At 43.7% G+C, this 25352-nt stretch overlaps 3 protein-coding genes across 3 annotated transcripts; 2 read left to right on the forward strand and 1 right to left on the reverse strand.

The window, feature by feature from the left end:
* The first annotated feature begins 2569 nt into the window (after positions 1-2569).
* Positions 2570-3865, forward strand: LOC112193312 (nicotianamine synthase). The gene has a single exon (XM_024333397.2). The coding sequence runs from the start codon at positions 2667-2669 to the stop codon at positions 3657-3659; it is 993 nt and encodes a 330-aa protein (XP_024189165.1). The 5' UTR covers positions 2570-2666; the 3' UTR covers positions 3660-3865.
* Positions 3866-13811: 9946 nt separating this feature from the next.
* Positions 13812-18317, forward strand: LOC112194006. Its single transcript, XM_024334271.1, has 4 exons — positions 13812-14304; positions 14683-16448; positions 16548-17047; positions 18005-18317. The coding sequence occupies exons 1-4, from the start codon at positions 13812-13814 to the stop codon at positions 18315-18317; spliced, it is 3072 nt and encodes a 1023-aa protein (XP_024190039.1).
* Positions 18318-18690: 373 nt separating this feature from the next.
* LOC112194007 (skin secretory protein xP2) lies at positions 18691-22306 on the reverse strand. Its single transcript, XM_040516916.1, has 6 exons — positions 22273-22306; positions 20607-20666; positions 20373-20533; positions 20221-20307; positions 19825-20148; positions 18691-19751 (listed from the first exon to the last, which is right to left on the reverse strand). The coding sequence occupies exons 1-6, from the start codon at positions 22304-22306 to the stop codon at positions 19176-19178; spliced, it is 1242 nt and encodes a 413-aa protein (XP_040372850.1). The 3' UTR covers positions 18691-19175.
* Positions 22307-25352: the final 3046 nt, after the last annotated feature.

The following is a 25352-nucleotide window of genomic DNA, read 5'->3' on the forward strand; positions in this document are numbered from 1 at the left end:
CAGCCCTTGTAACTCCCCACTCCCGACAGTTCGAAGACGCCTCATGCCTCTAGCCTCCGTCAATTTCAGATCCAGCCTCAAATCGATGTCCATTTCCTGAAGCAAATGAAGCAATGACTCATCTCCCATTCTCCCAAGCCAGTGAAGCCACAGTCTCATCAGAAATCATTCCAGACAAGCATCCGTTTCTTAATTTCCTCTTCAAGACTTCAACCTCTTGATTCAAGCAAATTCTGGTTCATGCTTCCACTCATCGACTACGTGCTAATCGAAATTTCGAACTGGAGATTGTAGAAACGTCTCTTATAGTCTCACTCTCTCCTCCTCCGCCAGTGCCGCACTGCCGCCTGCGGCTCTCCCTTCTCCACTTCTCTAGTATGCAGCATTCTCTCCGAGTCTTCGTCTCCTTGTTTTGCAAATCTGCAATTTATTGTTTAATTGATGTGGGTTAAATGTGATTCACTGATGTGGGTCTTCTTTCTGCTGTACAAATGTGCAATTGTTGTGGGTTTAATTGATTTCAATACTTATCAGTTATCAAGGTCAGTGGGTTTAAATGTTTAATTGATTTCAAGGTCTGAAGGTCGATCAATGGGTCTGAAGGTATAAAGGTCGATCAATGGGTCTGAACTGAGTGAACTCTGAAGGTCTCCTTGATTTCAAATTTTCAATACTTATCAAGGTCAGTGGGTTTAATTAAAGTATAACTTAGCAATTGTTGTGCTAATGAGTAATCAAGTTTGAGTTTAATCAAGTATTCAAGTTGTATAACGTTGCTCTGAAATCTCAAGTTTGGGTTTAATTAAAGTGTTGTGCTAATCAACTTTGTGCTTCAAACAGGAGGCTTCTTTATGTTTGTTTGTTTGTTTAATTTTGAATGACACTATGAATTGGAACTACGAACTGGAACACAAAGTGAATGGCAAAAGCTTGAGTCCATTATTAGAGTTGCTAAAATCTCTCGCACCGTCGAGATTTTTTTTGTTTAAGAAATCCAGCCCGCCCAAGGTTTCATTCCTGGATCCGCCCCTGATGTAGACTTAAGTTTAACTTAACGTTTTGAGTATTTTATGCCCCAAGCAATTTTGTAAAGGGTCAGGGTTTTAATAAATTTAGAGTTGGCGAAAGTTAGACCTCATTCTAGTGAGATCCAACGTCAGATGTTATCACACCAGTATAATTAGTTATCCAAATACAACCTAGAATTTACTTTAACGGTTGGTTTAAGTGTTGAACACGGTATATAGCTGCATGTGTTAGTATAGGCTTTGTGTGTTGGCATCAGAGCGGGTCACTAGATTTCTAGTGAGAATGTGAGATCCAAGGTAGTATATATAGGATGGAATGTGAACGGGATCGATCGTTTCATGTCAATTAACAGTCCACCCGCATGAATGCAATTATGCAAACCATCAAGGCGCTATTTGGACATTTTAGGTTAATTAATTGGTGAAAATTAGGGATTAATACATTTTTGGAGACCAAATCATGGTTTGTGAGATAATAGGATAAGACAAGTCGGTTGACAATAAATTTGCCATTGTGGCTATAGCAGCAGCAGTATGAAATGAATGATGCTGATAGCCATTTAGCTATATATAGCATACAGCGGTGTGAAATGAATGATGCTGATAGTAACTTAAGAGACCTGCAGTACACACTCAAACATCGAAATTCATTTTGTTTCTTTTTATATCATTTAAATTTGTATATTTGTATTTAATAGTGTGTGAAAGCATGAAGAAGAGAATCTTTATCCAACCTAGCTTAGCTTTCATCATCTTACTCATCCAAGTTGAGTAAAACACTCCCAAGTTTTATATTTGTATATATGGCCAAACTCCAAGTTGACCACACACACACATATACATGTGTGTGTGTGTGTATCCAACAGGTGCTCTTCTTGTAAGTTATAGCAGCTTCACAAAAAGATGGATTCACAGTTTCACAATGATAATATTAATTAGGAACCAAGTATACATATTAATCCCAGATACAAGGCTGTTGGTACGTAACCTTTCCAGTTTCCACTGCAACTCATTGGTCCTCATTTGTCTGCATTCAATGTAAGCTACCCATCACAAATGCTGCAACTGGCGGCCTAGTAACTACTTAATTGCTTGCGGAAATTTCAAGAGACATATAAGGGATAGGCTTCGCGGCGTTCATGGTATAACTCTGAAACCTTAAATGTACCTCTCGGCATTGGGATCATGGCCTTGATCCCAATCCCAAGAAATTTGCTCATGTATATAAAAAAAATCCAAATAGTTTCCAGAGAATAGGTTAAAAATCCAAATGCTTTCTAAATACCAAGTTAAAGTATTGAAGTAATGTTTTTATTTTGCTTTAAAACTCTTTTAATTCTCAATTCGACTCGTCATTATTCATGTTTAATATATAGATCGTGTTATAGTATTTGTGACTTATTATAATTTAAAAATTATCAATAAAGTTTTCAATTTTAAATTAATCCTATCAATCAAAATGCAAGTGCCACCAACACAATGCAATGACCCATTGACCCCACAAGTGCCCATAAATAACGACCCTCCAAAGCCCTGGAGGATCACCATCTGATCTCTCAAGAGCTAGCTAAGCTAATAATCTTTCATCTTTGAATTTTCAATTCTTATCATTTCCCTTCATATCCTCATAGTGTCGACATGTGCTGCCATGGCGATGCTTTGGTCCAAAGAGTTTGCGAACTCTACGAGCAAATCTCAAGCCTCGAGAGCCTTAAACCCTCCCAAGATGTCAACACTCTCTTTACCCAACTCGTTCTCACATGCATGCCACCAAATCCAATCGATGTCACCAAGCTATGCAAAAGTGTGCAAGAAATAAGGTCAAACCTCATAAGACTCTGCGGAGAAGCAGAAGGACTCTTGGAGTCTCATTTCTCCACCATCCTTGGCTCCTATGAAAACCCTCTTCACCATCTCGACATTTTCCCTTACTACTCCAACTACCTCAAGCTCAGCAAACTTGAGCACTCAATCCTCACCCAACACTTTCCTCAGGTACCTTCGAAAATAGCCTTTGTGGGTTCTGGCCCTCTTCCCCTTACCTCGATTGTCTTGGCCTCAAACCACCTCACCACTACCTCTTTCCACAACTATGATATCGACCCTTTGGCCAACTCCAAGGCTCTTGGCTTGGTTGAATCTGATCCTGACCTGTCCAAGAGGATGGTGTTCCACACCACTGACATAATGGATGTCACGAGGGGTTTGAAGGACTATGAAGTGGTGTTTCTTGCTGCTCTGGTTGGGATGGACAAGTCTGCGAAGGTGAAGATCATTGAGCACTTGGCCGAGAACATGAATCCCGGAGCGATTTTGATGCTGAGGAGTGCTCATGGTGCTAGGGCTTTTCTGTATCCGGTGATTGACCCTTGTGTTGATCTTGTAGGTTTTGAGGTTCTTTCTGTGTTTCACCCTACTGATGAAGTTATTAACTCGGTTGTGATTGCCCGGAGATCCTCGTATGCACCGCCGGCGGGGATACACTCATCGCCGCTCGATCAGAAGGCTGGGCTTAATGTTGGTACTGTAAAACTTCCGAACAAGTGCTCTGAGGTTGAAGCCTTCAATCCTCTCAATCATGGCAACAATATGATCGAGGAATTGGCCTTTGATCAGGAGCAGCTTTCATAAAGAGCTCTCTTTTAATTTCTTCATGAGGTCATGTTCATGTGTTGCTTAATCATATATATGCATGCCCTAGAAATAAGGTCCATTTAATTGGTGTTTTATACATGTCTCACCTCTTTAGTCACATATCTACTGATTGTTAGATATCCAATTAATATGTATCATGCCTTCTTTAATTTTAATAAGATTACATGGAAATTGGATCCTTATTATCAATTTTTATTATTGTTGTAAGCTTGATATATGTTGTTGGTCATTTTTTATTTTTAAGGTTGGTAATCGAGTATCCAACTAGCCATGCATGATATTAGAGCCGAGGTTGCAGGAGGACTGAGTTCAAAACTCCATATCATTGTGGGATCATTTTGTTCTTGAATTTTGATGTTTGTCTAACATGATCGATATCAGATCAATCTCTACTTGGAAGAGTTATTTTATAAGATAGTTTTTAAATTAATTCTAAATCTGCATTATATGTTGCTTTTATGATTAAGCATTTTGAAGCATAATGTGCTTATCTAACAATTAGGCCGTGCATGCAATACATTATCATGAATCCAATTGGGTTGCTTCATAAGATCGAAATCCTCTCTCCAACCAATTGATTTGAATGATATGCGCACATTACTTTCCAAAATGTTTATAAAAAGTAACAATATAAGGGTCCATCGGTCATTCTAATGCCTTATAATCGCCGATATGCTAGCAAATGGAGCTGTCACACCTATCTTTCTGATATCAAGTCGAGTGTCTTTTATCTTCCTCTTCTAAACTTATAACTCGTCCTCTTCTAAATCCATTATTTTATTCAAGCTCCCCTTTTTTTTTTTCTGTATATTGATATGTATGGATAAATAGTAGGGTTTCTGGCCAGTCATATTGAGTGGAGGGGGGATACCTTAAGAAAATGACCCATTGAGACCAGAACTTTGTTGTCTATAGCATTCTTTTGCTAGCTAGGCGCGCAGCAGTCATAAAAATTTTCAACGATCCAATTATCATCAGGTGCAATATACTAAATCATGAATCTTTATCCTTCTTGGGACAGATAAAGGAGACTTTCATGCATTATTGGCTGTGTTATCTCATAGAGATCAAGTCGATCTTTTAGGAAAACAACAATTAACCTAGGTGGAGCTTTGTCCATGTAATGTGTGATTTGTTTAAGGGTGGATTTATTCATGGTTATGATCAGGAAAATTTGTCTGATCAGTAACCTCAATCTCATCATATCCTTGTTGTTTTCAATGATCTCATCCAATCTGGAAAGCAAAGATTCACATATATATGGTTCTTGAAGCTCCAACTAGTCAAAGGTTTTCGTAATTAATTAGCTAGTTAGGGCAGGCATATAAGCTCTGCTGTTACTTGTCAACAAAAGATAAATGGATATAAGTCTATAATAAATTAACCCCCTTTTTTGTCTTCAATTCACACAGACAAACTGCTGGCCAAGGACACTTTCAAATCTAATTTTATTGGTGATGTTATTCTAAACGATTATAATTGTTTCTCTTAACAATAAAATTAAGAAATATGAAAGAAAAAAAACACTCATCGCACATTTTCATAGATGTGCCCGTCCTGCAGAAGTGAAAAAAACTGAGACCTTTGACACAGTGGAGCTAATAATGACTGCAGAGCGACAGAAAATTCTGTTTTAACTTAACTATCGTGAAGTATTTTCAAGGTTTCTGCAATAAAATACAATATCATATGGCAAGAATTTATAAGGCTTTCTATATAATTGCACGAGTCTCATCCTTGGTTTTGAGTCGTCCATCATTCTGCTCAATAAAAACAACCACGTAGTTACGCATGCCTTCTATCTAAGAAAAGTCCAGAGGATATATACTGTATAAAATGCATATATTGATTCATTCTGTTGCATATAATGATGAGTAGATAGAGTATGTGTCGACCTTACCAATATCGATCATTAATGAAGCAATGCATGGTGTCAGTATCAGAACTTCAGAAGAGGGTAAGAGCTACGTCTGAATTTTGGACAAGTTGATCAATGTTTAAGAGCTACCTGAGGAAACAAAAGCATCTTTACAAAATAACCAACTAAATTCGAAATCGTTTTATTATCCTAAGGTTACATTCCCATAGACATTATCATAGAAGAAGTACCCTCATTTTTGGGAGATGTGAGAGAATGTCGAGAGAAATGTAAGAAATACCATTGCTAGTTTTCCATTTTACCAGGGTTTAGCTAGGGTTTATAAGGCAAGGTTAACTTGGCCACATGGAGAAAGTTGATTGTATAAAGGGGTCATAGAAGCCCTTCACAACATGCAATTGGGATCCTCGATTGCCTAGAAATTAAATAATGGCTCTGGAGATGTTGTCATGTCCACTGCTCCAGCCCCTGCAACTCTGAATGTGAATACCTTTCTCCATGGTGTCGACATGGGCTAACATAATTGGTGTGGTTCCATCTGGTGTGAGAGATTTTTAAGTGTCCTCAACTCTCGAAAACCTCCAAAGATGTCAACACATATGCCTCTTGAGGCTTCAGCCAACTTTTTGACACGCATGGGCGCATGGCTATGCCAAAAGCCCCGTTGTTATACTTTTTTGTACTTGAAAAGAATATGCAGTTTACAAAAATTGAACCATTAATTTACTAGTACTCCTTTTGTTTTTTGCTTAATTCTTTAAGTTCGGATTATATTAGGACAAAATCTCGCCAACCAGGATCCAAGTGTGTGTCATGCATAGAATTGCTTTTAAAGACATGACTTTGGCCTACTCATGTAGCCTTTCATACACGATAACTGCTACTGCCTGGCACGATTCATTTTCTGACTTCAATTCTCTAGGAACAGAACGCCTCATTATTCATACGTTTTTTCTATTCTTCTTCTTTTTCTTTTTTTTCGGTCAGAACATTTTGTCTATTCTGTGCTGATATATTGTCATTTTTCAGCTACATGTATGTATACTTTCTTTTGGCAAATAGCTACATTATATACTGAAAGGTCCGGTTTTGTTGGTTTCTACGATAATGGTCTTTTGTCATGACCTTTCTTAACGATTCTTCTAAAAGGAACTTTCTTACAATGCTAATTCCGTTTTGGTCTTTTGGATAGTTGAAGAGGCGGTATTTGATAAAGAGAGTTCGTATTGGACTATTTCGGCCCGTCCAACACCAAGAAAAGGATTTGGCCCAAAGAATAAAAATTTAAAGAGCCATCCAATTCCTACAAATCAACTGTTCATAGGTGCCATTATTATCACCCTACGAAATACTTAACTCACCTTACATAATAATTTTAGCTATGTTAATCCAACTTTAGCCTTAATAAAATTAGAACTATAAAAAAAGAAAAACTAATTGAAATCACATCCACTAACAACTCCACCATATATAAGGAGATGACTTTCCCGGAAAAATTCTCTTCTATTCCATCCCATTCTCTCTCTCTCTCTAGTGTACAATTTTGATGGAAAGACGTACATAGATCATATAGGAAGAAAGAAGAAGACAGTGGAAAGACAGGTGCAAAAATTACCAGAGGTTAATATCCAACAAAAAGTAAACAACTTCTATAATTCCAGGTCAAACAAAGATCAAATAGGAAAGAAAGAAAAAGAAAAGAGAGAGAGGGTAAAAACCGTAAAATTACCGGGAGAGGATTCTCTCCTAAGCTATTCCCCTCCTAATCTGCCTAAGCTTTCTATTAGATTTTGACACGAAGCTATAATAAATCTAATAGTCCACATTCCACAACAATGTCAACTTTTATTATTTTTTTTTTTTTTTTCTGTCCCCCATTCTTCTCTTCCTTCACGCCTGAGAGAAGACTTCTCTCTCCAGTTCTCCTCCTCCTTCTCCTTTCTCTATATGAGTAACCTTACACAATACAAATCTGGCCTAGCCAATATGGCAAGAACAATCTCCAATAAACACTACAAAAACATAACCCATGTAATTGTTAAAATCCAAACAAATCAATTCAAATCATGGTGGATGGTTCTTTGAACCTTACAAAAAACTGAAAAATAAATCTTAGGGCACGTTTACTTACTTGGAAGGAAAGGGATTGATTACGGGATAAAAGCATTCCTGCGTTTACTAACACATAAATGAATCAAAATGATTCCGGGTAAAAGAATTCTTGCGTTTACTACTAACACATGAAAGAATCAGAATGGATGTAGGTCTCACCTCCTTATCAGGAATCGATTCCTGAATACTCAGGAATTCGATTACGAATGGGGAGATGGGTTTAGGAATCATTCCTCTGGAATCAATACCGATTCTTTTCTTCTCATATTCCACCTGTCTCTGATTCATGATTATTTTCCATTCCAAGTAAGTAAACGTGCCATTAGTACATCCTCATCCTTAACAAATCAGGTCATGGGGGATGGTTTTTTGAACCTTACACAAAACCCAAAAATAAATCTTAGTACATCCTCATCCTTAACAATGAACTTTGGCAGGGAAGATTTTTTACGAAGACAAATTTTGGCAGAAAGGTTTCCTCATCAACTACCCAAATTTTGCTGAATCCCACGAATTATATTCAAATTTAGCAATACCCATTCAGCTCAAGCCTAGATTCGTCATTTTCTTCTCCTCTTAATCAGTCAGCATGAACCCATCATGGAAAGTTGGAAACCAAAAGATGATGGCTTTTTTGTTTTGAGAATAGATGGAACTAGGCAACTCACTCGCGCGATGCTGGGGATTTGTAAATTTTGTCTTAAAGTTTATACGTAATAAGGTAGAAATGACAATATAAGAAATGTTAACTAAATATGTTATCGCTTTGCATATTATGAAAGTGTTGAGTATAAGCTGGTATTTTAACCAAACTTTTATATTTACATTTTTCAAAAGAAAGAGATATTCTAACAAAATATATTCTTTACATATAAATTAAGAAAGTGGTTAAATCTCACCAAAATATCATACATTTCAAGTTGGAACTAATCATTCTCTAATGTATCACTTATTGGTTCATATGGTGTTGAAGAAACTTCATTTGCTTTTGGATATGATGAGTTATCGCTGAAACAAACTGTTTGAGCCCAAAAGTAATTTTGGCAAAATCCTTTAGTGGGTTCGAGCCAGCGGGCCGATACCTGCGGCCCAAAAATAAGGCTACGCGGGTTTGGTTAATAGTTTCGCTCATCCCGTGTTTCGTAAGGAGACGAAGTCTTATTGAAATCGAATAGTAGAGACTAAACAGGAAACTTCAATTAAGAATCCTTCCAGGGCAAGGAACAGTCGAAAACCCTAGGATATAAATACAGGGTTAAGCAGCGAAATAAAAGACCTCTCTCGAATCAATCAATCCCAGCGATTACAAAGCCTCCCCGGAGCAAACCCTCAACCTCGTTGAAACTCGGTGACCGCCCGTCAGTCCTAGTCTCCTCGCGAGCCGACTGTCAGCCTCACCAGATCAACCCGGCGACCGTACTTCCAGTCCCAGTCTTCCCAGGAGCCGATTGCGAGCACAACCGCCACTGTTACTTCCAGCGAAGCAAGGGTAACGCCCTCGCAACCCAGCGAAGCTAAAGTCACGCTTTAGCAAACCCGTGCTTCTCTCAACTTCCTAGTTATTGCTCTGCTTAGTCTACAACACTAAGTATCGATTCGGTGAACGCGAAGAAACCACACCAAAAGTCCTTTCCTGAAAGGCAAGAAAAGAACCCTGTGACGAGGTTGGTGCTCTCCTCGTCCACAGCGCTTGAAGAAGAAGTCAGGTCACGGGACTACCCCAACGACTGCACCCCGCGGTGCTGGCACGCCTGCGCAACTACTCGCTCAAAAGAGACTGTTTGCACACCAGCTGGTTTTGGAACCAAACATTTTGGCACGCCCAGTGGGACATCAAACTAGTGTTTCTTTGTGAACGCAACCATTGGGAAGTCTAGCGATAACCCCTACCAAAAGGGCTACGCTAACTGCTCAAAGCATAAGACCTCCAGTTACAGACCACATTCTCGTGCGGACTGTCGTGGTTTCTCTGAAGAACAAGTGACGCAACGGTTCTCTCTTCAGCCCCAATCATCCGGTATGTCAACGGCACAAGAGGAGAATCGCTCTACCGCGACTGAAGGTCAGAGCGTCAATGTTAATCAGGCCAGCGAGCCTGTTGTTCCCGCCACTGTCAACACTGCAGTGGAAGGTGATGAAGAAGAGGTTTTTGTTTCGAAGCCTATCCCGGAAGGAGCAACCATTGAGGAAACCCTCGCGATCCTCATGGAGAATGTCGACAATCATCGCAAGAAGATGGACGCTGATTTTGCCAGAGAAACTGCAAAATCAGAAAAGCTCCTCCGCGAAATTGAGCAGCGTATGACTCTACACACGGAGAATACCCGGCAGCAGATTACACAAATAGAAAGTGCCTTGAAGGCGCAGGCTGTAACCATCGCTGCCGAACAGGATCAGCGTCATAGAACAATTTTGAACGCTATAGCGGAGCATACCAAGCAGACTGCATCGAATATGGCAGATCTTCGCAAGGATGGGGCCAACCTGGCAACCGAGGTGGCTATGCAGAGAGCCGAACTGAATCAGGCGAGAGATGTAATGAACAAGGCCTTAGGGGATCCTAATGCTATCCTTGGCTCTCTTGGCCAGCCATCCGGTTCAGGCAAGTACGTGCCACCAAATCAGCGCGAGAAGGCCAACCAAAACGCTGGTTCTTCCTCAGCTACTGTTGCTGCTGCTCCATCGAGGAACAAAGAACAAGCCTTGGTTATTAATGGCGGCAAGGAAAAAACTGCTTCATCAAGCGGACAGACTACCAAGAAACACCAAGTCTCAAAGGGTGCAGGAACTGCATCAGAACCTGTGACGTTCGTCCAGTACGACAGTGACGGAGCAGAAATGGTATATCAAGAATTGCCGGGAAGTTATTATGCGCTCGACCAGACTGGCGCCCCGGTCAAAATAACCGCTCTGTCGAAGGAAGAGGTTACCCCGGCAGTAACTCTTCAGCAACAAGCTACTACCCGCATTTTGCATGTCGGGGGAGGATCGACAATGGTAAACCAGGCAACCCCTGGGCAAACTGCCCACCGAGCTGCGGTGATGCCTCCCCCGCCTCCAGGCCCAGAGTCTGTGAGACGTGATGAGGTAGAGGAGATGATCAAATTGGCAAACCCTTGAGCCCAGCTGGATAGGGTATATGAGGGACCTTTCCCGCCACACATCATGCTCGCACCTTTCCTCCGAGGCTATAAGAACATTATTTTCTCTACTTTCTCAGGGGAGGACACAGAAGACGCGGCAACACACTTGGCCAGATTTAGAGTGCAATGCGGCCAATATCAGAACGATGATGTCCTCAAATGCAGGATTTTTGGCACTTCTCTTTCGGGCCCGGCCTTCAGATGGTTTTCTAAACTCAGACCAGGGACAGTGGCGGATTGGCCGGCAATGGAGCTACTTTTCCGGGAGACATTTGGAAATATTGAACCTGAAGTAGACCTGGCCTCTCTCACTCAGATGGCCCAACAGCCTATAGAATCGGCAGTCGCTTATCTTCAACGCTTTCAAATCCAGAAGGCCAAACTAAATGTCATCCTGCCTGAGAAGGAGTTGGTCAAGTTGGCGGTCAAAGGTTTGGAGCCCCGACAAAGAAAGAAACAGCATGGCAGCATGATTCAGTCGATGGGAGAACTCATCACGGAGGTGGGTAGTTTCGAGCATCTCCTCAGAGAAACGGATGCAAGGAAGAATGCTTCCAGAGGGACGTACGTGCCCGGTAAACACCGTACTGTAGCGGCCCTGAGCTACCAGCCGACCACTTACGACCCTTATTACCATCACAACACTGGAGAAGTGGTCCAGGATGATGAGGAGGACGAGGATAATGATATCGCAGCCTATGAACTGACTGGGAAGAAGAACCCGTCTTTGAAACAGCTGAAGATCTCGAAGGAACCTGTCAAGCTCAAAACAATGGCTTTCACCAAACCCGAGTTCACGACGTATACTTATGATGCCAATAAGGCTCACGAGATCCTTGACGAGATGATTGCTGCGAAGATGGTGAAGACTGATTTTGGGCCTTTCCCACTACCAGAGCAGTTGAAGGGAAAGAAATACTGCAAGTTCCATAACCTATGGAACCACAATACCGCGGACTGTGTAAAGCTCAAAGACCAGATTCAGGTATGGCTTAATAACGGTAGTTTGCAGGTAGAAGCTCCGGTCACCGCGACGGCACTAGTTGACGTGGATCCCTTCCCCGACACTGGGATCAATATGGTCAACGTGGATTGGAACAAGCAGCAGCAACGGAAGCCAACGCTGGATTTGGTTCCGAGTAAACAGGGTCATAGGTCCACCGCGGATGAAGCACCCGTTAAGGGTAGAATTGAGGCGACCAACCAGGCCTCACCCGTAGTTCTGTGCTCGCGATGTAAAGAGGAATGTGGTATCCAAATACCGCATGAGGAAATCGAGCAGACATTTCACTTTGGTTCCCTACCACCAGTCAAGTGGGCCTCATCGTCGCGAAACTATCAGCCTACCAACCCAAGAGAACGGGAGGAGACGGCATCACCATCATCCCTCAGAGACTCCAATTTATTCCTGAAATTAAAAGCAGCCGCCAGCGATCCGAAACAGGAAAAGACCAGAAGCAGTTGCAAAGATGTTCTGACCAAGCCCTATATACCACCTGCTTCAGCTAACCCTATCAAAGAGGGCAGATGGTACACCAGGGAAAAGGGGAAGGCAGTGGAGATTAGCCCGTCCCGGAAGAGGAAGTTACAGCGTAGGTTTGGGGAAGCCAAGCGCGCTCTAGAGGCTTTAGACCAGGGCCTGATCAAACCTTCCCAACTGGTCAAGTCGCCCGAACAATACCAGAAAGAAATGGAAGCGCTGGCCGCTAAACCGTTGAGACCTCCCCGTGGTCTTACCAAACAAACAGATTCGCTAACAGGGGCTTCAAAGCCCAGTGTGTTTTGCAGGATTACTAAAGAGCGCTCGCCACCTCTTACCCGAGTGGAAAACTCGCCAACTCGGTGTCCGCATGTAAGGCGCAGGCTCTCCCATGAAGCATCAGTGGTCAAGGCTTCGGTCTTTGACAGGCTGGGGGGCAAGGACAGAGGTAGTAACACTTTGCAATGGCGACCCAAGAAAATCCAAAGTGTGGTCATCTCTGCTTCAGAGGAGCACAGGGAGCCGGAGAACTCTAAGCCGGTTGAGGAGCAAGAACCCGAGCCACAAGGGCTTGAACATTGCCAGGTGAAAGGCCTCACGGAAGGTTCGTTAGTAGATTGTTTGGCTCGGCAGCTCCAACCTGATGTCCCAGCGGAAGAACCCAAGCTCGATTTGGATGACGACATGGAGGGGGCTGAGACAGCTGACGTTTCTTGCAACATGGTTTATGTACTTCCAGCGAAATATGCATTACCAGTCGCTGCTCAGGATTGCGTGGAGACAGAAGAAGAGGGTCTGCAACCATTGCAGGTCACTTCAGCAGCCGCGACGCCTGTAGAAGACAGGGCCTTGCCGGAACCTGAAGAGGTTCCAAACAAGGGGTCATTTATGAACTTCTCCAAGCCAACGCCAGCCATGGTCCAGCACATGCGTCCGTTATACATTACGGCAGACATCGGCGGTATCAAAATCAGCAAATTCATGATTGACACCGGAGCGGCCGTTAATGTCGTCACCACTAGGACCATGCAATTGCTTGGAATCAAGCGGGAGAAAATCCAGTCCACGACCCTTGCACTAAAAAATTTCGCGGGCACTGTAACAAAAACCTTAGGGTTATTGCTCCTACGCATTAAGGTCGGACCAGCAGAGGGGGTTTACGCCTTCTTTGTGACGGATTGTTATGCGGCCTACAGTGCCATTTTGGGCAGAGACTGGATCCACCGGAGCTACTGTGTGCCCTCGACACTTCATCAAGAGCTAGTTATGTGGAATAGGGAAACAGACACGGCAGAGGTGGTCCAAGCAGATCCTCGCCCATTCCCAGTCTCCGCAAATTATGTAGATGCTAGATACTATTTGGAGCCTATCACTCCATTGCAGGTTAGTGGCATCGATGATAAGGGCCGCCCCACGGGGGTGACGGCCTCTGAACTGGCACAGTGGGGGCTCACGCTCGCAAAAGAAGGCTTGGAAAGGCCTGGCCACGCTGTGCCTAAACCTCTAATAGATTAATGGATTACGACCTCTCGGAGGAGGGGATGGAGGCCTTCCACTCGATACATGAAAGACTGTCATCATACATGGTGGAGAAAGAGGCCTATGATCGCATCGCGACCTTAGAGGTCGTTAATGAAGAAATTTCTGACCCGGAGGATGAAGATGAAGTCAATATTCAACTCGCCCCGGCGGCGCTGGACGACACACCTCCCAAAGTTAAAGACCCTATTGAGAAGGTTAATCTGGGTACAGCGGACGAGCCTATGGAGGTATCTATCAGCGCTTATCTAGAGCCTAGCGAGAAACAGCGTCTCACTGACTTATTATTAGAGTTTAAAGACTGCTTCGCAGAGAAATATGAGGACATGCCCGACCTGTCGCCAGATTTGGTTTGTCATCAACTGCCAACTCTTCCTGACAAGAGGCCCGTTAAGCAGGAACCTCGACGAATGAATTCGGAGACCCAGATTCTTGTAAAGGACGAGGTAGAGAAAATGCACAAGTCAGGTATTATAAGGGTTGCCAAGTATAATCAGTGGCTATCTAATATAGTGCCTGTCCGGAAAAAGAATGGCAAAATGAGAGTTTGCGTGGATTATAGAGACTTAAATCTCGCTACACCTAAAGACGTTTACCCCATGCCGGTCGCGGATATGTTGGTAGATGCGGTGGCAGGCCATGAGTTGTTGTCCTTCATGGACGGTACTGCAGGATATCACCAGATTCCGGTCGCTGAAGAAGACAGACACAAGACCACTTTCCGCTGCCCCGGTTTCGCAGGAGTTTTCGAATATGTGGTCATGCCATTTGGCCTGAAGAACGCCGGTGCTACGTATCAGAGAGCCATGAATTTGATATTCCACGATATACTGGGAAAGGTTTTAGAGGTGTACATCGATGACGTAGTCGTTAAGTCTCAGAAGAGAGGGGATCACATCGCGGATCTCAGGAAAGTATTTGAGCGCATGCGCAGACATAGACTCAAGATGAACCCGGCCAAGTGTGTGTTTGGGGTTCAGGCAGGAGACTTTCTGGGGTTTATAGTTCATCAGCGAGGAATTGAGGTCCCCGAGGACAAGGCGAGCGCAGTCATTAATGCATCACCCCCACGGACGAAAAAGGAATTACAGCGTCTGTTGGGTAAGATTAATTTTCTAAGACGCTTCATCTCTAACTCTGCAGGAAAGATCCAACCATTCTCACCTTTGCTGAGATTACAAGGGCAGAATGAGTTTGTGTGGGAACCCAAACACCAAGAAGCTTTCGACAGTATCAAGACTTATTTGGCAAACCCCCCAGTCTTAGTTCCACCCAGAACCGGGGCCCCATTAAAGCTGTACATTTCAGCAGCCGAGGCTTCCATTGGCAACCTGCTCGCTCTGGACGATGAGGGAGGCGTCGAGCATGCTATATTTTACCTTAGCCGCACATTGACAGACTGCGAGACAAGGTACACCCCTATGGAGAAGCTGTGCCTCACTCTGTACTTCTCAGCGTGCAAGTTGCGACACTACATGCTATCTTTTACCACTTGCATCATCGCTCAAACTGATTTGGTCAAATACATGTTGTCCCGGCCTATCTTGAGAGGCCGCATTGGCAAATGGGTATTGGCGCTTTCAGAGTTTTCGCTCCAATATGTACCCCAGAAGGCTGTAAAAGGGCAAGCCATCACAGACTTTCTAGCACATCATCCTACGTTAGAAATACCTGCACTGAAGGAGTTAGAGATTGCCTGCACCACTACAACTCGACCAGATCAAGCGTGCATCCCTGAGTACGCGGTTTGGTATCAAGCTACAATCTATCTGCAGCCCTGGGTATTATTCTTTGATGGCTCAAGAACGGACACTCTTGCTGGCGCGGGGATTGTTTTGGAAAACCCAGTTGGTGACCGCTTCTCTTATTCTTTCCAGCTAACGTTCCAATGTACTAATAATCAGGCTGAGTATGAAGCTCTTATCATTGGACTTGAAGTCTTACTGGAAATAGGCGTACGGGACGTTCAGATTCGTGGCAATTCTCAGCTTGTTATTAACCAGCTCCAGGAAAAGTATCGCTGTGCGAGTTGGTTGCTCGTACCATACCTGAATCACGCCATCGAGCTTCTGGATCAATTTACCGATGTTGATATGGAATACATACCACGCGAGCGTAACTTTGCGGCTAACGAGCTCGCTCAGTTGGCTACAGGTATCACCTTGAAGTATGGCGTGCGCGAGCGCATTTTGAAAGTTGAGCGTCGCACACTACCTTCGTGGCTTGCTCCACCTGATCCGCCAGATGATCCCGTAGTCGCGGTACTAGAACATATTGATGTTGATTGGCGGACTCCGCTGATCGAGTACCTCAAACAACCAGACCCCAGAGCTGACAGGAGGATTCGTTTCCTCGCATTGAATTACTTCCTACGAGGCGATGAATTGCGACGACGTGGGGAGGATGGTATAGATTTTCGGTGTGTCTATGGTCGAGAAGTTAAGAGATTGATGCGCGAGGTACACACGGGGATATGTGGATCCCATCAAGCTGGACCTAAGATGCGCTGGCTTTTGCGGCGTCATGGTTACTATTGGCCCAGCATTTTGAAGGATTGTATTGCATTTGCCAAAGGTTGTGAGGACTGTCAAGCACATGGTCCAGTCCAGCATGTTCCTCACATTCCTATGCAGCCTATAATTAAGCCTTGGCCTGCGCGAGGCTGGGCACTGGACTTGATTGGGATGATCCATCCTCATTCTTCCCTGCAGCACAAGTTTATCATCGTCGCCACTGACTACTTTACTAAATGGGTTGAAGCAGAGCCTTTGAAGGAGGCCTCCGGTGCTACTATTCGCCAGTTTATTTTCCGTAATATTCTCTGCAGGTTTGGTATCCCTGAGGTGTTGGTTTCGGACAGGGGGGCAGCGTTTATGGGAGGCCCCGTTGAGGAGTTGGTCACTGATTTTGGCATTCAATTCATACATGGTACTCCGTATTATGCTCAATCTAATGGTCAGGCGGAGGCTAGCAACAAGACAATCATTACCTTACTAAAGAAGATGTTGGTAGAGAACCCTCGCCAATGGCATGACACTTTGTATGAGACACTTTGGGCCTACCGCACTTCTAAACGCAACCCCACCGCCACGACGCCGTACGCGCTTATGTTCGGACATGATGCTGTCTTACCATTAGAAATTAATGTTCACTCTCTGCGCGTGCAAGAACAGCATCATTTGATTGGCGAGGATTACGTTCAAGCAATGTGGCAGGAGCACGAAGATTTAAGCGAGCAGCGCTTGGCAGCTTTGGACAATTTGGTGATGGAAAAACAACGTATCGCCCGCGCCTATGATAAGCGGACGCGGGGTCGTAGTTACAAAGAAGGCGACCTCGTCTGGAAAGCCATTTTACCCTTGGGTGAAAAGTTAACCGGTCGCGGTAAATGGACGCCGCGATGGGAGGGACCCTTTGTTATCCACCGGATATTGGAGCGTGGCGCTTTTCACCTCAAAGACGTCGATGGTGACATCCATCGCAACCCTATTAACGGTCGCTTCTTGAAGAAATATTATCCAAGTGTCTGGGAGTTCGAAGATCCTCCTACTCCTGTTCTTGCCCAGACTGGGGGGCAACCTTAATCTTCATCGGCTCGCATCATTTCTCTATGCTTATTCGGCCTTCTCTCTGTGGCCTATTGTTTTTGTATCTGCTCCCCGCTGAACATTGGGGGGCAACTCCATATCTTAATTAGACCTTCTTGATATGTAAACAGCCTATACAAGAGGCTTTATTTATACTCATAATCCAAGTTATTTCAGTTAGTTTTTTAACTGTTCAACTTTTCAAATTCACTATCTTGACAAAGCGTGTGAAGTATAGATGCAAGAGCCTATACAAGAGGTTTGGCTTTAGACTAACAAATTTTTGCAAGCCTATACAAGAGGCTTTATTTATACTTATAATCCAAGTTATTTCAGTTAGTTTTTAACTGTTCAACTTTTCAAATTCACTATCTTGACAAAGCGTGTGAAGTATAGATGCAAGAGCCTATACAAGAGGTTTGGCTTTAGACTAACAAATTTTTGCAGATTTCTGGTTAAAGCAAGAGGTTCATTCATAAAGTGGCTTTGCGGCCAGAAGCATACAACAGAATAGAGCAATACAATTTCACATGCAATTACAAAAGTGTCTCTGACAGAGCGTAAAAGATTGAAAGTGACAGGTTGTGGTTGCGGGGAGAAGGATCTGGGCGCTACAACCTCAGAGCATTCTTCCTCTCTACACTCAGATCCTCCTCCGATCGGAGTCGCCACTGCTGTCATCGGTACCGGAGGAAGAGGGAAAGAGAGCCTTCATACCCTTTCCTTGGGCCTTTCCTCCGGGCAGGAGTTGGAGTCTGGGGCGAGCGCGACTCACAACCACATCTACCTCCTGGGGTAAATCAGAAAGTGCGTACCCAGGCCCCAGAGGTAGACCGCGGAGGCAGAGCGGAAGACCTCAAAGTGGCCTTCCTCCCTTCCTCCACTTGCTCCTAGCGGGCAGTCTGAAAAGTTGGACTCCTCAGAATGTCATTCTACCGCGCTAGGAGCGCGGCATGTTCTTCGGTTTAACTGAAACTGGCAAGTTCATCCAAATTTTCAGAAACCAAAGACATGCCGCCAGACCTGAGATTAGGCCATGAGGCCTACCCAGGTCTTGAGATTAAGCCATGAAGCCTAAGAATTTGTGGCTAAGGGTGAAATCATGGAGGGAAGATTTCAGAAATTGAAGAAAGAGCAACAGGTCTTGCGAGGTTATCTTTGGAAGAGACATGGTGGTTTGGTTATCGCTCTTCTTTGGATACCGGTATTTATAGGGCCAACCTCACACCGTGCGATAAGCAGTTGAGGCGCTTTCAACGCCATCAATAACAGAATCAATGCGGTTAAATGCTATAATCTCGGAAAGGGAAGATATTGAAAACGCGTGGGAAGCAGGACGGTCTCCAAGGAAGTAACCGCCCAAAATGGGGTTATCTTTTCAGCGGTCTTGCTTTTCATTAATTGTCAGACTCTAAATGATATTTGGGCCGAGCAAAGCGGGCTAAATATTAAATATATTAAATTACAAAGTAAAATGGGCCTGAAGTAAGAGGCCTAAAGTTTACGACCCGCATGGGTCAAGCGAAGCAAATGTTCATCTAGACGAAAGCTAGCGTCAGCAGCAGCTCATTCCGCTTGTCTAACTGCTTCGCGTGCTTGAGCCAAGTCCTGAGACATCGCTTCGAAGGCTGCCAAGGGTTGCTCTATCTGAGGCTCCTCTTGTTCAAGTTGGGCCGTTACCACCACCAACTGGGCCTTGGCTTCGACTAGTTGGACTTAGAGATCCTGAATGTGGGTCCGAAGGTGGTTCTGCTAGATCCGTAGGTCCCTGACGCGAATCGTTCGATCGCCTAGGGAGTCGCGAGATGCCTCTGCTTGTTGCGCAAGGCCGCGATAGTGAGCATGGACCTGCCTGGCTTGCACGGTCGCTGTCGTTCTCTCATTAATCCGTGCAGGGAGGTTTTGTAGAAGCTCATATATCTCAAAGAATTCAGCTTCAGTGATAGTGCGTTCGCGGCGAAGCACCATTAGATATTCTTGAGCTTTGGCGGTTGCGCCCGGCAGTAAAATGTCAGGACCCAGAAGTCGCTGCAGACTGTCCCTCGCTTCATCTGTGACTCCTGGGGGAGCCACTTCGAGGACACGAACAAGCCTTTCCAGCCTATTAGGAGGCTCGGGGGCAGGAACGTTGGCTATAACATCAGCATCATCAGCTGCAGCAGCAGGGACTGCCTGGGGCTCGACGAAGGGGGCCGCAGCCGGTTCCGGTGCTACATTTATGTCGGCGCCTACTTCTGGAACCTGGGGGGCAGGTTTTTGAGCCACCATGCCCTCAACAGCGGGCTCAACAGGACCAGCGACATCGACCTCCTCAACAGGGATGTTACTCTGTAATGGAGAAGGATTATCAGATATACAAAAATGAACAAGGGCTGAGGCATTAATTTTAGACTTAGAGTACCTCGGCGATAGGAGCTTCGTCTGAGATACCTACCGGCGCGGGCTCTTGAACTGCCTCACCAGGAGTGAGATTGTGCGATACATGCGCTGACGGTGGTGCAGCGATCGGATACTCTGGTGGTACATCCGGAAGAGGTGCATTTTCTTCCGATTCAGGTGAACTGTCCTCTATGATCTGCACAGGAATAGAGGCTGAATCGCCAACGGTGCTGATAGGAGGTGGAAGATTTTCAGGGCCCACGGATGCTGGCGCTTGTGAAGCAGTTGTTCCATGACTAGCAGCTGAAGAGCCTTCTCCAGCATGTCCAAATGGCCTGCGACAAACCTGTAAAGGAAAAGGTCATGAAGTGTGGACAGAGGTATAAACAATTTCTAATATGAGCTCCTTGCTTCTTACCAGTCGGTCAGCCAATGGTTCATCTCCTTCCCAGGGGTCAGCGTGAGTGCCCGAGCGACTGCGCTTGGGAGCTATAGTGGCCGAGACCTGTAAAAAACAAGAAATTAGAACTTAATTCACAGAGTATGATCCTGAAGATAGAGGGTTCTTACAGTTTGTGGATCGTTGTCATCAGAAGAAGAGGAATCTTCAGCTGCGGATTCAGCGAGCACTGCCTTCTGTTTTCCAGACTGTCCGGCGGCCGGATAAGCACTGGTTGTGCGGCGGCCGGATAAGCACTGGTTGTGCGGCGGCCAGGGCGCGGCGCACTCCCCTAGTACAAATAGGGATGATTAGAATGGGTAAATAATGAGGGAGTTTGCAGAGGTTAAAGTTACAGTGCTTACCTCTGGAGGAGGTTGACAGGACCCGACCCAGGAATCGCCCCACTTTACCTGGATACGAGCCTGCGGGGCCCACTTTAAGCGAAATCCTACCGAAAATTCGGCAGAACCTCCCCTAAAAATGGGCTACCCAAAATTTCACAAACCTGGACATGATATCAACTATAACTTCTACTCAACCTACTATATCAAATTTACAATCCATGCACATATATTACATCCGAAAAGCTCAAATCCCAACATAATCCTCTGTAAGCAACAACAACCCATACAACAACATCCATCAAACTTCAAAGAAAAGGTTTATCAGAGCAACACTAAACTAAGCCGATATCATACAAGGTAGGTTAAGTAATAACCTACGGACAAAAACGGAAGCGCTGATTTCCAAAGTCCTTGAGCCTGGACGCAATCTCGGCTAATCTGAAATCTGGGCATTTGAAAACGAAGGGCCCAGGGGAAAAACATATAAAATCCATTAGAGTGAGTGGACAAAACTGAAACGAGAATCAAAACAATTTATGGTATGCTTCCCCATTTCTCTTTTTAACAAAACCATCATGCAGCCAAATCCTATGAAGTTCCAACTCAAATCCTTTTCCATGAAACTCATTTGATGACTAGGAAGGACTGCTTCCTAGGCATCTCATGCCATCGGGGAGGGACTGCCACCCGATGACGCATCGGAAGGGACTGCCAACCGGATAGGAGGCGGTGATTAGTTGGGACTGCCAACTAGCCACAAGTAGTAGATGGGACTGCCGACTAACTACATCAAGTCATCTGGAAGGGACTGCCAACCAGATGACACTTCGGATGGGACTGCCAACCGAGCTGTAGTCTGGACGGGACTGCCGACCAGACTATTACCTAGAAGTGACTGCCAACTAGGTAAGATACGCATGCGCCAAAACTGGCCTCCTTGTCAACTGTTTCCTTTTTAATCCTTTTCTTTCCACAAAATCACATTTCAAAACTTAATACCATGCTGCATGAATTATTTAAATAAAAATAAAGGTCCACTCACAAGTAAATCCCGCAGCTAACCCTGCTGCCTGTCTGTGTCCTCCTCGCTCGAGGGCTCAGTACGTCCTGTCACAATAAAATATGATATAATTAACCATATAATGAGATACTCTCAAAAACAACTCATTCCCCTCGGAATAAGCATCCGTTAATCACAAATTGTCATAAAACTCCCTCACTTAAACTTGGGATTAAATTCTATAATTCCTTAAAATCTCAAAGCCCTCAAAGCCCTTTAATTCAAACTATTCAACTGATTTTTAATTCGATTTCTCAATCGTTCAAGGACCTCACTTAATTTAAATCTTCACAAGAACCTTTCGATAACTAAACAAATTTTAATTCACTTCCTTCAACAAAATTTTCCACCAAATATAATATAAATCCTTTCTAAAATTTCCACATTCAATCTTAATTTTCCCCATTTCCACTCACAATTCCATCTCTAAATTTCAACTCCTCTCTAAATTCTCTTTTCCAAAACACAATCTCCACTCCAAACTCCTCCACAAAATAGAACAATTCCACATTCTTTCTTAATTTTTCTCTCCTTTGCAAAATCACAATTTCAACTCTAACAATCTCAAATTCTCTCTACTTCCTAACAAATAATTCATAATAGTCCTTTAATAAGAGAATTCACCCAACATTACCAACATGACAAATCCAACAACCATGTTCAACAATCCAAATCCAACAAAACCTCAATATCCAACAATTTCAAATTTAACACAAACTCAAAGATTAAATTCAATTCCAATCAACCTATTTATTCCAAAATCAACTTCATAACCCACACAACTATCTCTAAACCTGCAACAACAACCAAATTCAAGTAGGAATATCCAGAAAAATCAAACAAGAACCCAAGAATTCGAGAGTTACTGTTCACGGTACTGTTCACAGTCTCAAACACCTTCAAATCTTCCTCCACCGATCAAAACGAGCTGCAACAAGGTTAGGAATACGTTCAGTACTTCCCCAACAACCAAAACCCAAAGAAATTCGACCGGAAATTGCCGGAAAACTGAGATCAAAGCAAAAATCCATTTTTTCCCATTTCTGCAATTTTCCTCATATCTCCAAAACCAAAGCTACCCAAGGTGAAATACTTACATTAGATGCAAGAGGAGGAAGAGAAGATCCTCTAATGGCCGGTGGTGCGGCCGGTGGCGGTGGTTTCACCGGAAAAAGTGGCTCCGGTTTGCAGAAAGAGAAAGAAAAGAAAGAAGAGAAAAGAAAGAAGGAAGAAAGGAAGGGGGGGGGGGGCTGGAATCGGGAAACCGATTTCTCTCTCTTCCTTTTCTGTTTTTATTTCCTCTTTTCCACAATAATAAACTCATCTAAAAAAAAAATAACCATGCTATGAATAGTACTTTCTATTTTTGATCATAACTTTTTCGTAGAAACTCCGATTTAAACAAACTTCGTGTCCACGAACTCGATTTTGCGTATTCTACGACAATCTCAAATAAATTTCCTAATTTACCGGACTAAAGAAAAGTCACTCCTCGGTCAACCACAGTAAAAAGTAATTAATAGGTACGGGGCATTACAATCTCCCCTCCTTATAAAATTTCGTCCTCGAAATTATACCTGTCAAGGAAAAAGATGTGGATACTGTTGCCTCATTTGATCCTCTGGTTCCCAAGTAGCTTCTTCAATCAGGTGATTCCTCCATAATACCTTAACCAAAGGTATAACCTTACTTCGGAGTACTTGCTCCCGACGATCAAGGATCTGTACTGGTTCTTCTTCATATGTTAAATCTTCTGTAAGTGTAATGGGTTGAGCTGGTAACACATGTGAAGGATCAGTGATGTACTTGCGAAGCATGGAGACATGGAAAACATCATGTACTTGAGATAGTTGTGGAGGTAAAGCCAAGCGATAAGCAACAAGACCAATTCGTTCCACAATCTCATAAGGACCAATATACCTCGGACTTAGTTTCCCTCGTTTACCAAACCTTACCACACCCTTCCAAGGAGATAACTTCAGAAATACCCAATCACCAACTTGAAATTCAAGATGCTTCCTGTGTTTATCTGCGTAGCTCTTCTGTCTGCTTTGGGCCGTCTTAAGTCTCTCTCTGATCACCTTAACCTTATCTGTTGTGATTTCAATAATCTCAGGACCAATAAGTTGTCTTTCTCCCACTTCATCCCAACACAAGGGGGTCCTACACTGTTTCCCATACAAAGCTTCGTAGGGAGCCATACCAATACTCGAATGGTAACTGTTGTTATATGCAAACTCCATCAAGGCCAAGTGCTTATCCCAACTTCCTTTAAATTGTAGAGAACAAGCCCTCAACATATCTTCCAAAGTCTGGATAGTCCGCTCAGATTGTCCATCAGTTTGAGGATGGAAAGCAGTGCTAAATTGTAATTCTGTTCCCAAACATTTATGAACCTTCCTCCAAAACTTTGATGTGAATCGAGCATCGCGATCAGAAACAATAGACTCGGGAACACCATGAAGCCTTACAATTTCGTCCACATACAACTTTGCTAGTTTATCCAAACTAAAGGTTTCCTTAACCGCCAGAAAATGAGCTGATTTGGTGAGTCGATCTACAATCATCCAAATACCATCATTACCATCCTGCGTACGAGGTAACTTGTAAATAAAATCCATGGTGAGATGATCCCATTTCCATTCCGGAATTGGCAAAGGTTGCAACAACCCCGACGGTTTTTGCCTTTCCGCTTTCACTTGCTGGCACACAAGGCATTTGCTCACAAAAGCTGCAATTTCTCTTTTCATATTTGGCCACCAATAGTACTCTTTAAGAGTCCAATACATTTTTGTACCACCAGGATGCAGGGCATACGCGGAGTTATGAGCTTCATCAAGTATTTCTCGTTTAAGTGGTTCGACGTTAGGAACACAAAGTCTCTTCCCAAACATCAATGTCCCATCTCTTCGAATAGAAAACTCAAGTTGCCAACCACCACGAACACCTTCTTTAATCCCTTCAATTCTTGGATCAAGAGGCTGGTTTTCCCGTATTTTATCAATGAATGCTGGTCTCACATGAAAACTAGCCACCAGAGTACCAACCTCATCAACCGATAACTCAACCCCCGTAGACCTCAACTCTGACAATAGGGGTACTCGAGTGGCCCTTAAATATGACAAAGTCACAGATGGGTTCCTACTAAGTGCATCCGCCACCACATTTGCTTTACCGGGGTGGTACTCAATGGTACAATCATAATCTTCAATCAACTCCATCCATCTTCGTTGTCTTAAATTTAAATTCGGTTGTGTAAACACATACTTGAGGCTTTTATGGTCAGTGAAGATCTGACATCTGGCTCCATACAGATAATGCCTCCACAACTTAAGAGCAAGTACAATAGCTGCCAATTCTAAGTCATGTGTGGGATAATTCAACTCATGTGGCTTCAACTGTCTAGAAGCATAAGCAATCACATTACCATGTTGCATTAGAACACAGCCTAAGCCTTGTCTAGAGGCATCGCTGTAAATTACATACTCCCCACTATCATCAGGCAAAGATAAAATTGGAGCACTAGTCAGCCGACTCTTAAGTTCTTGAAAGCTCTGCTCACAATTCTCAGACCAAACAAATCTGACACCCTTTCTCGTTAACTTAGTAAGAGGAGCGGCAATTCTAGAAAAGTTTTGCACAAAACGTCGATAATAACCAGCAAGACCCAAGAAACTACGAATTTCCGTCACATTGGTAGGTCT

Source organism: Rosa chinensis, chromosome 3, assembly GCF_002994745.2.
Source record: "Rosa chinensis cultivar Old Blush chromosome 3, RchiOBHm-V2, whole genome shotgun sequence".
Lineage (NCBI taxonomy): Eukaryota > Viridiplantae > Streptophyta > Magnoliopsida > Rosales > Rosaceae > Rosa > Rosa chinensis.

Coding starts and splice junctions, on each gene's coding strand:
- LOC112193312 (XM_024333397.2), top strand. CDS start 2,667: ATGTGCTGCCATGGCGATGCTTTGGTCCAAAGAGTTTGCGAACTCTAC.
- LOC112194007 (XM_040516916.1), bottom strand. CDS start 22,306: ATGGTTGTTGGATTTGTCATGTTGGTAATGTTGG. Junction 20,534..20,606: donor CCTGTCAACCTCCTCCAGAG/GTAAGCACTGTA, acceptor TATTTGTACTAG/GGGAGTGCGCCGCGCCCTGG. Junction 19,752..19,824: donor ACGAAGCTCCTATCGCCGAG/GTACTCTAAGTC, acceptor TCTCCATTACAG/AGTAACATCCCTGTTGAGGA.
- LOC112194006 (XM_024334271.1), top strand. CDS start 13,812: ATGGATTACGACCTCTCGGAGGAGGGGATGGAGGCCTTCCACTCGATA. Junction 16,449..16,547: donor CACATGGTCCAGTCCAGCAT/GTTCCTCACATT, acceptor TCTTCCCTGCAG/CACAAGTTTATCATCGTCGC. Junction 17,048..18,004: donor GATTACGTTCAAGCAATGTG/GCAGGAGCACGA, acceptor TGAAAGTGACAG/GTTGTGGTTGCGGGGAGAAG.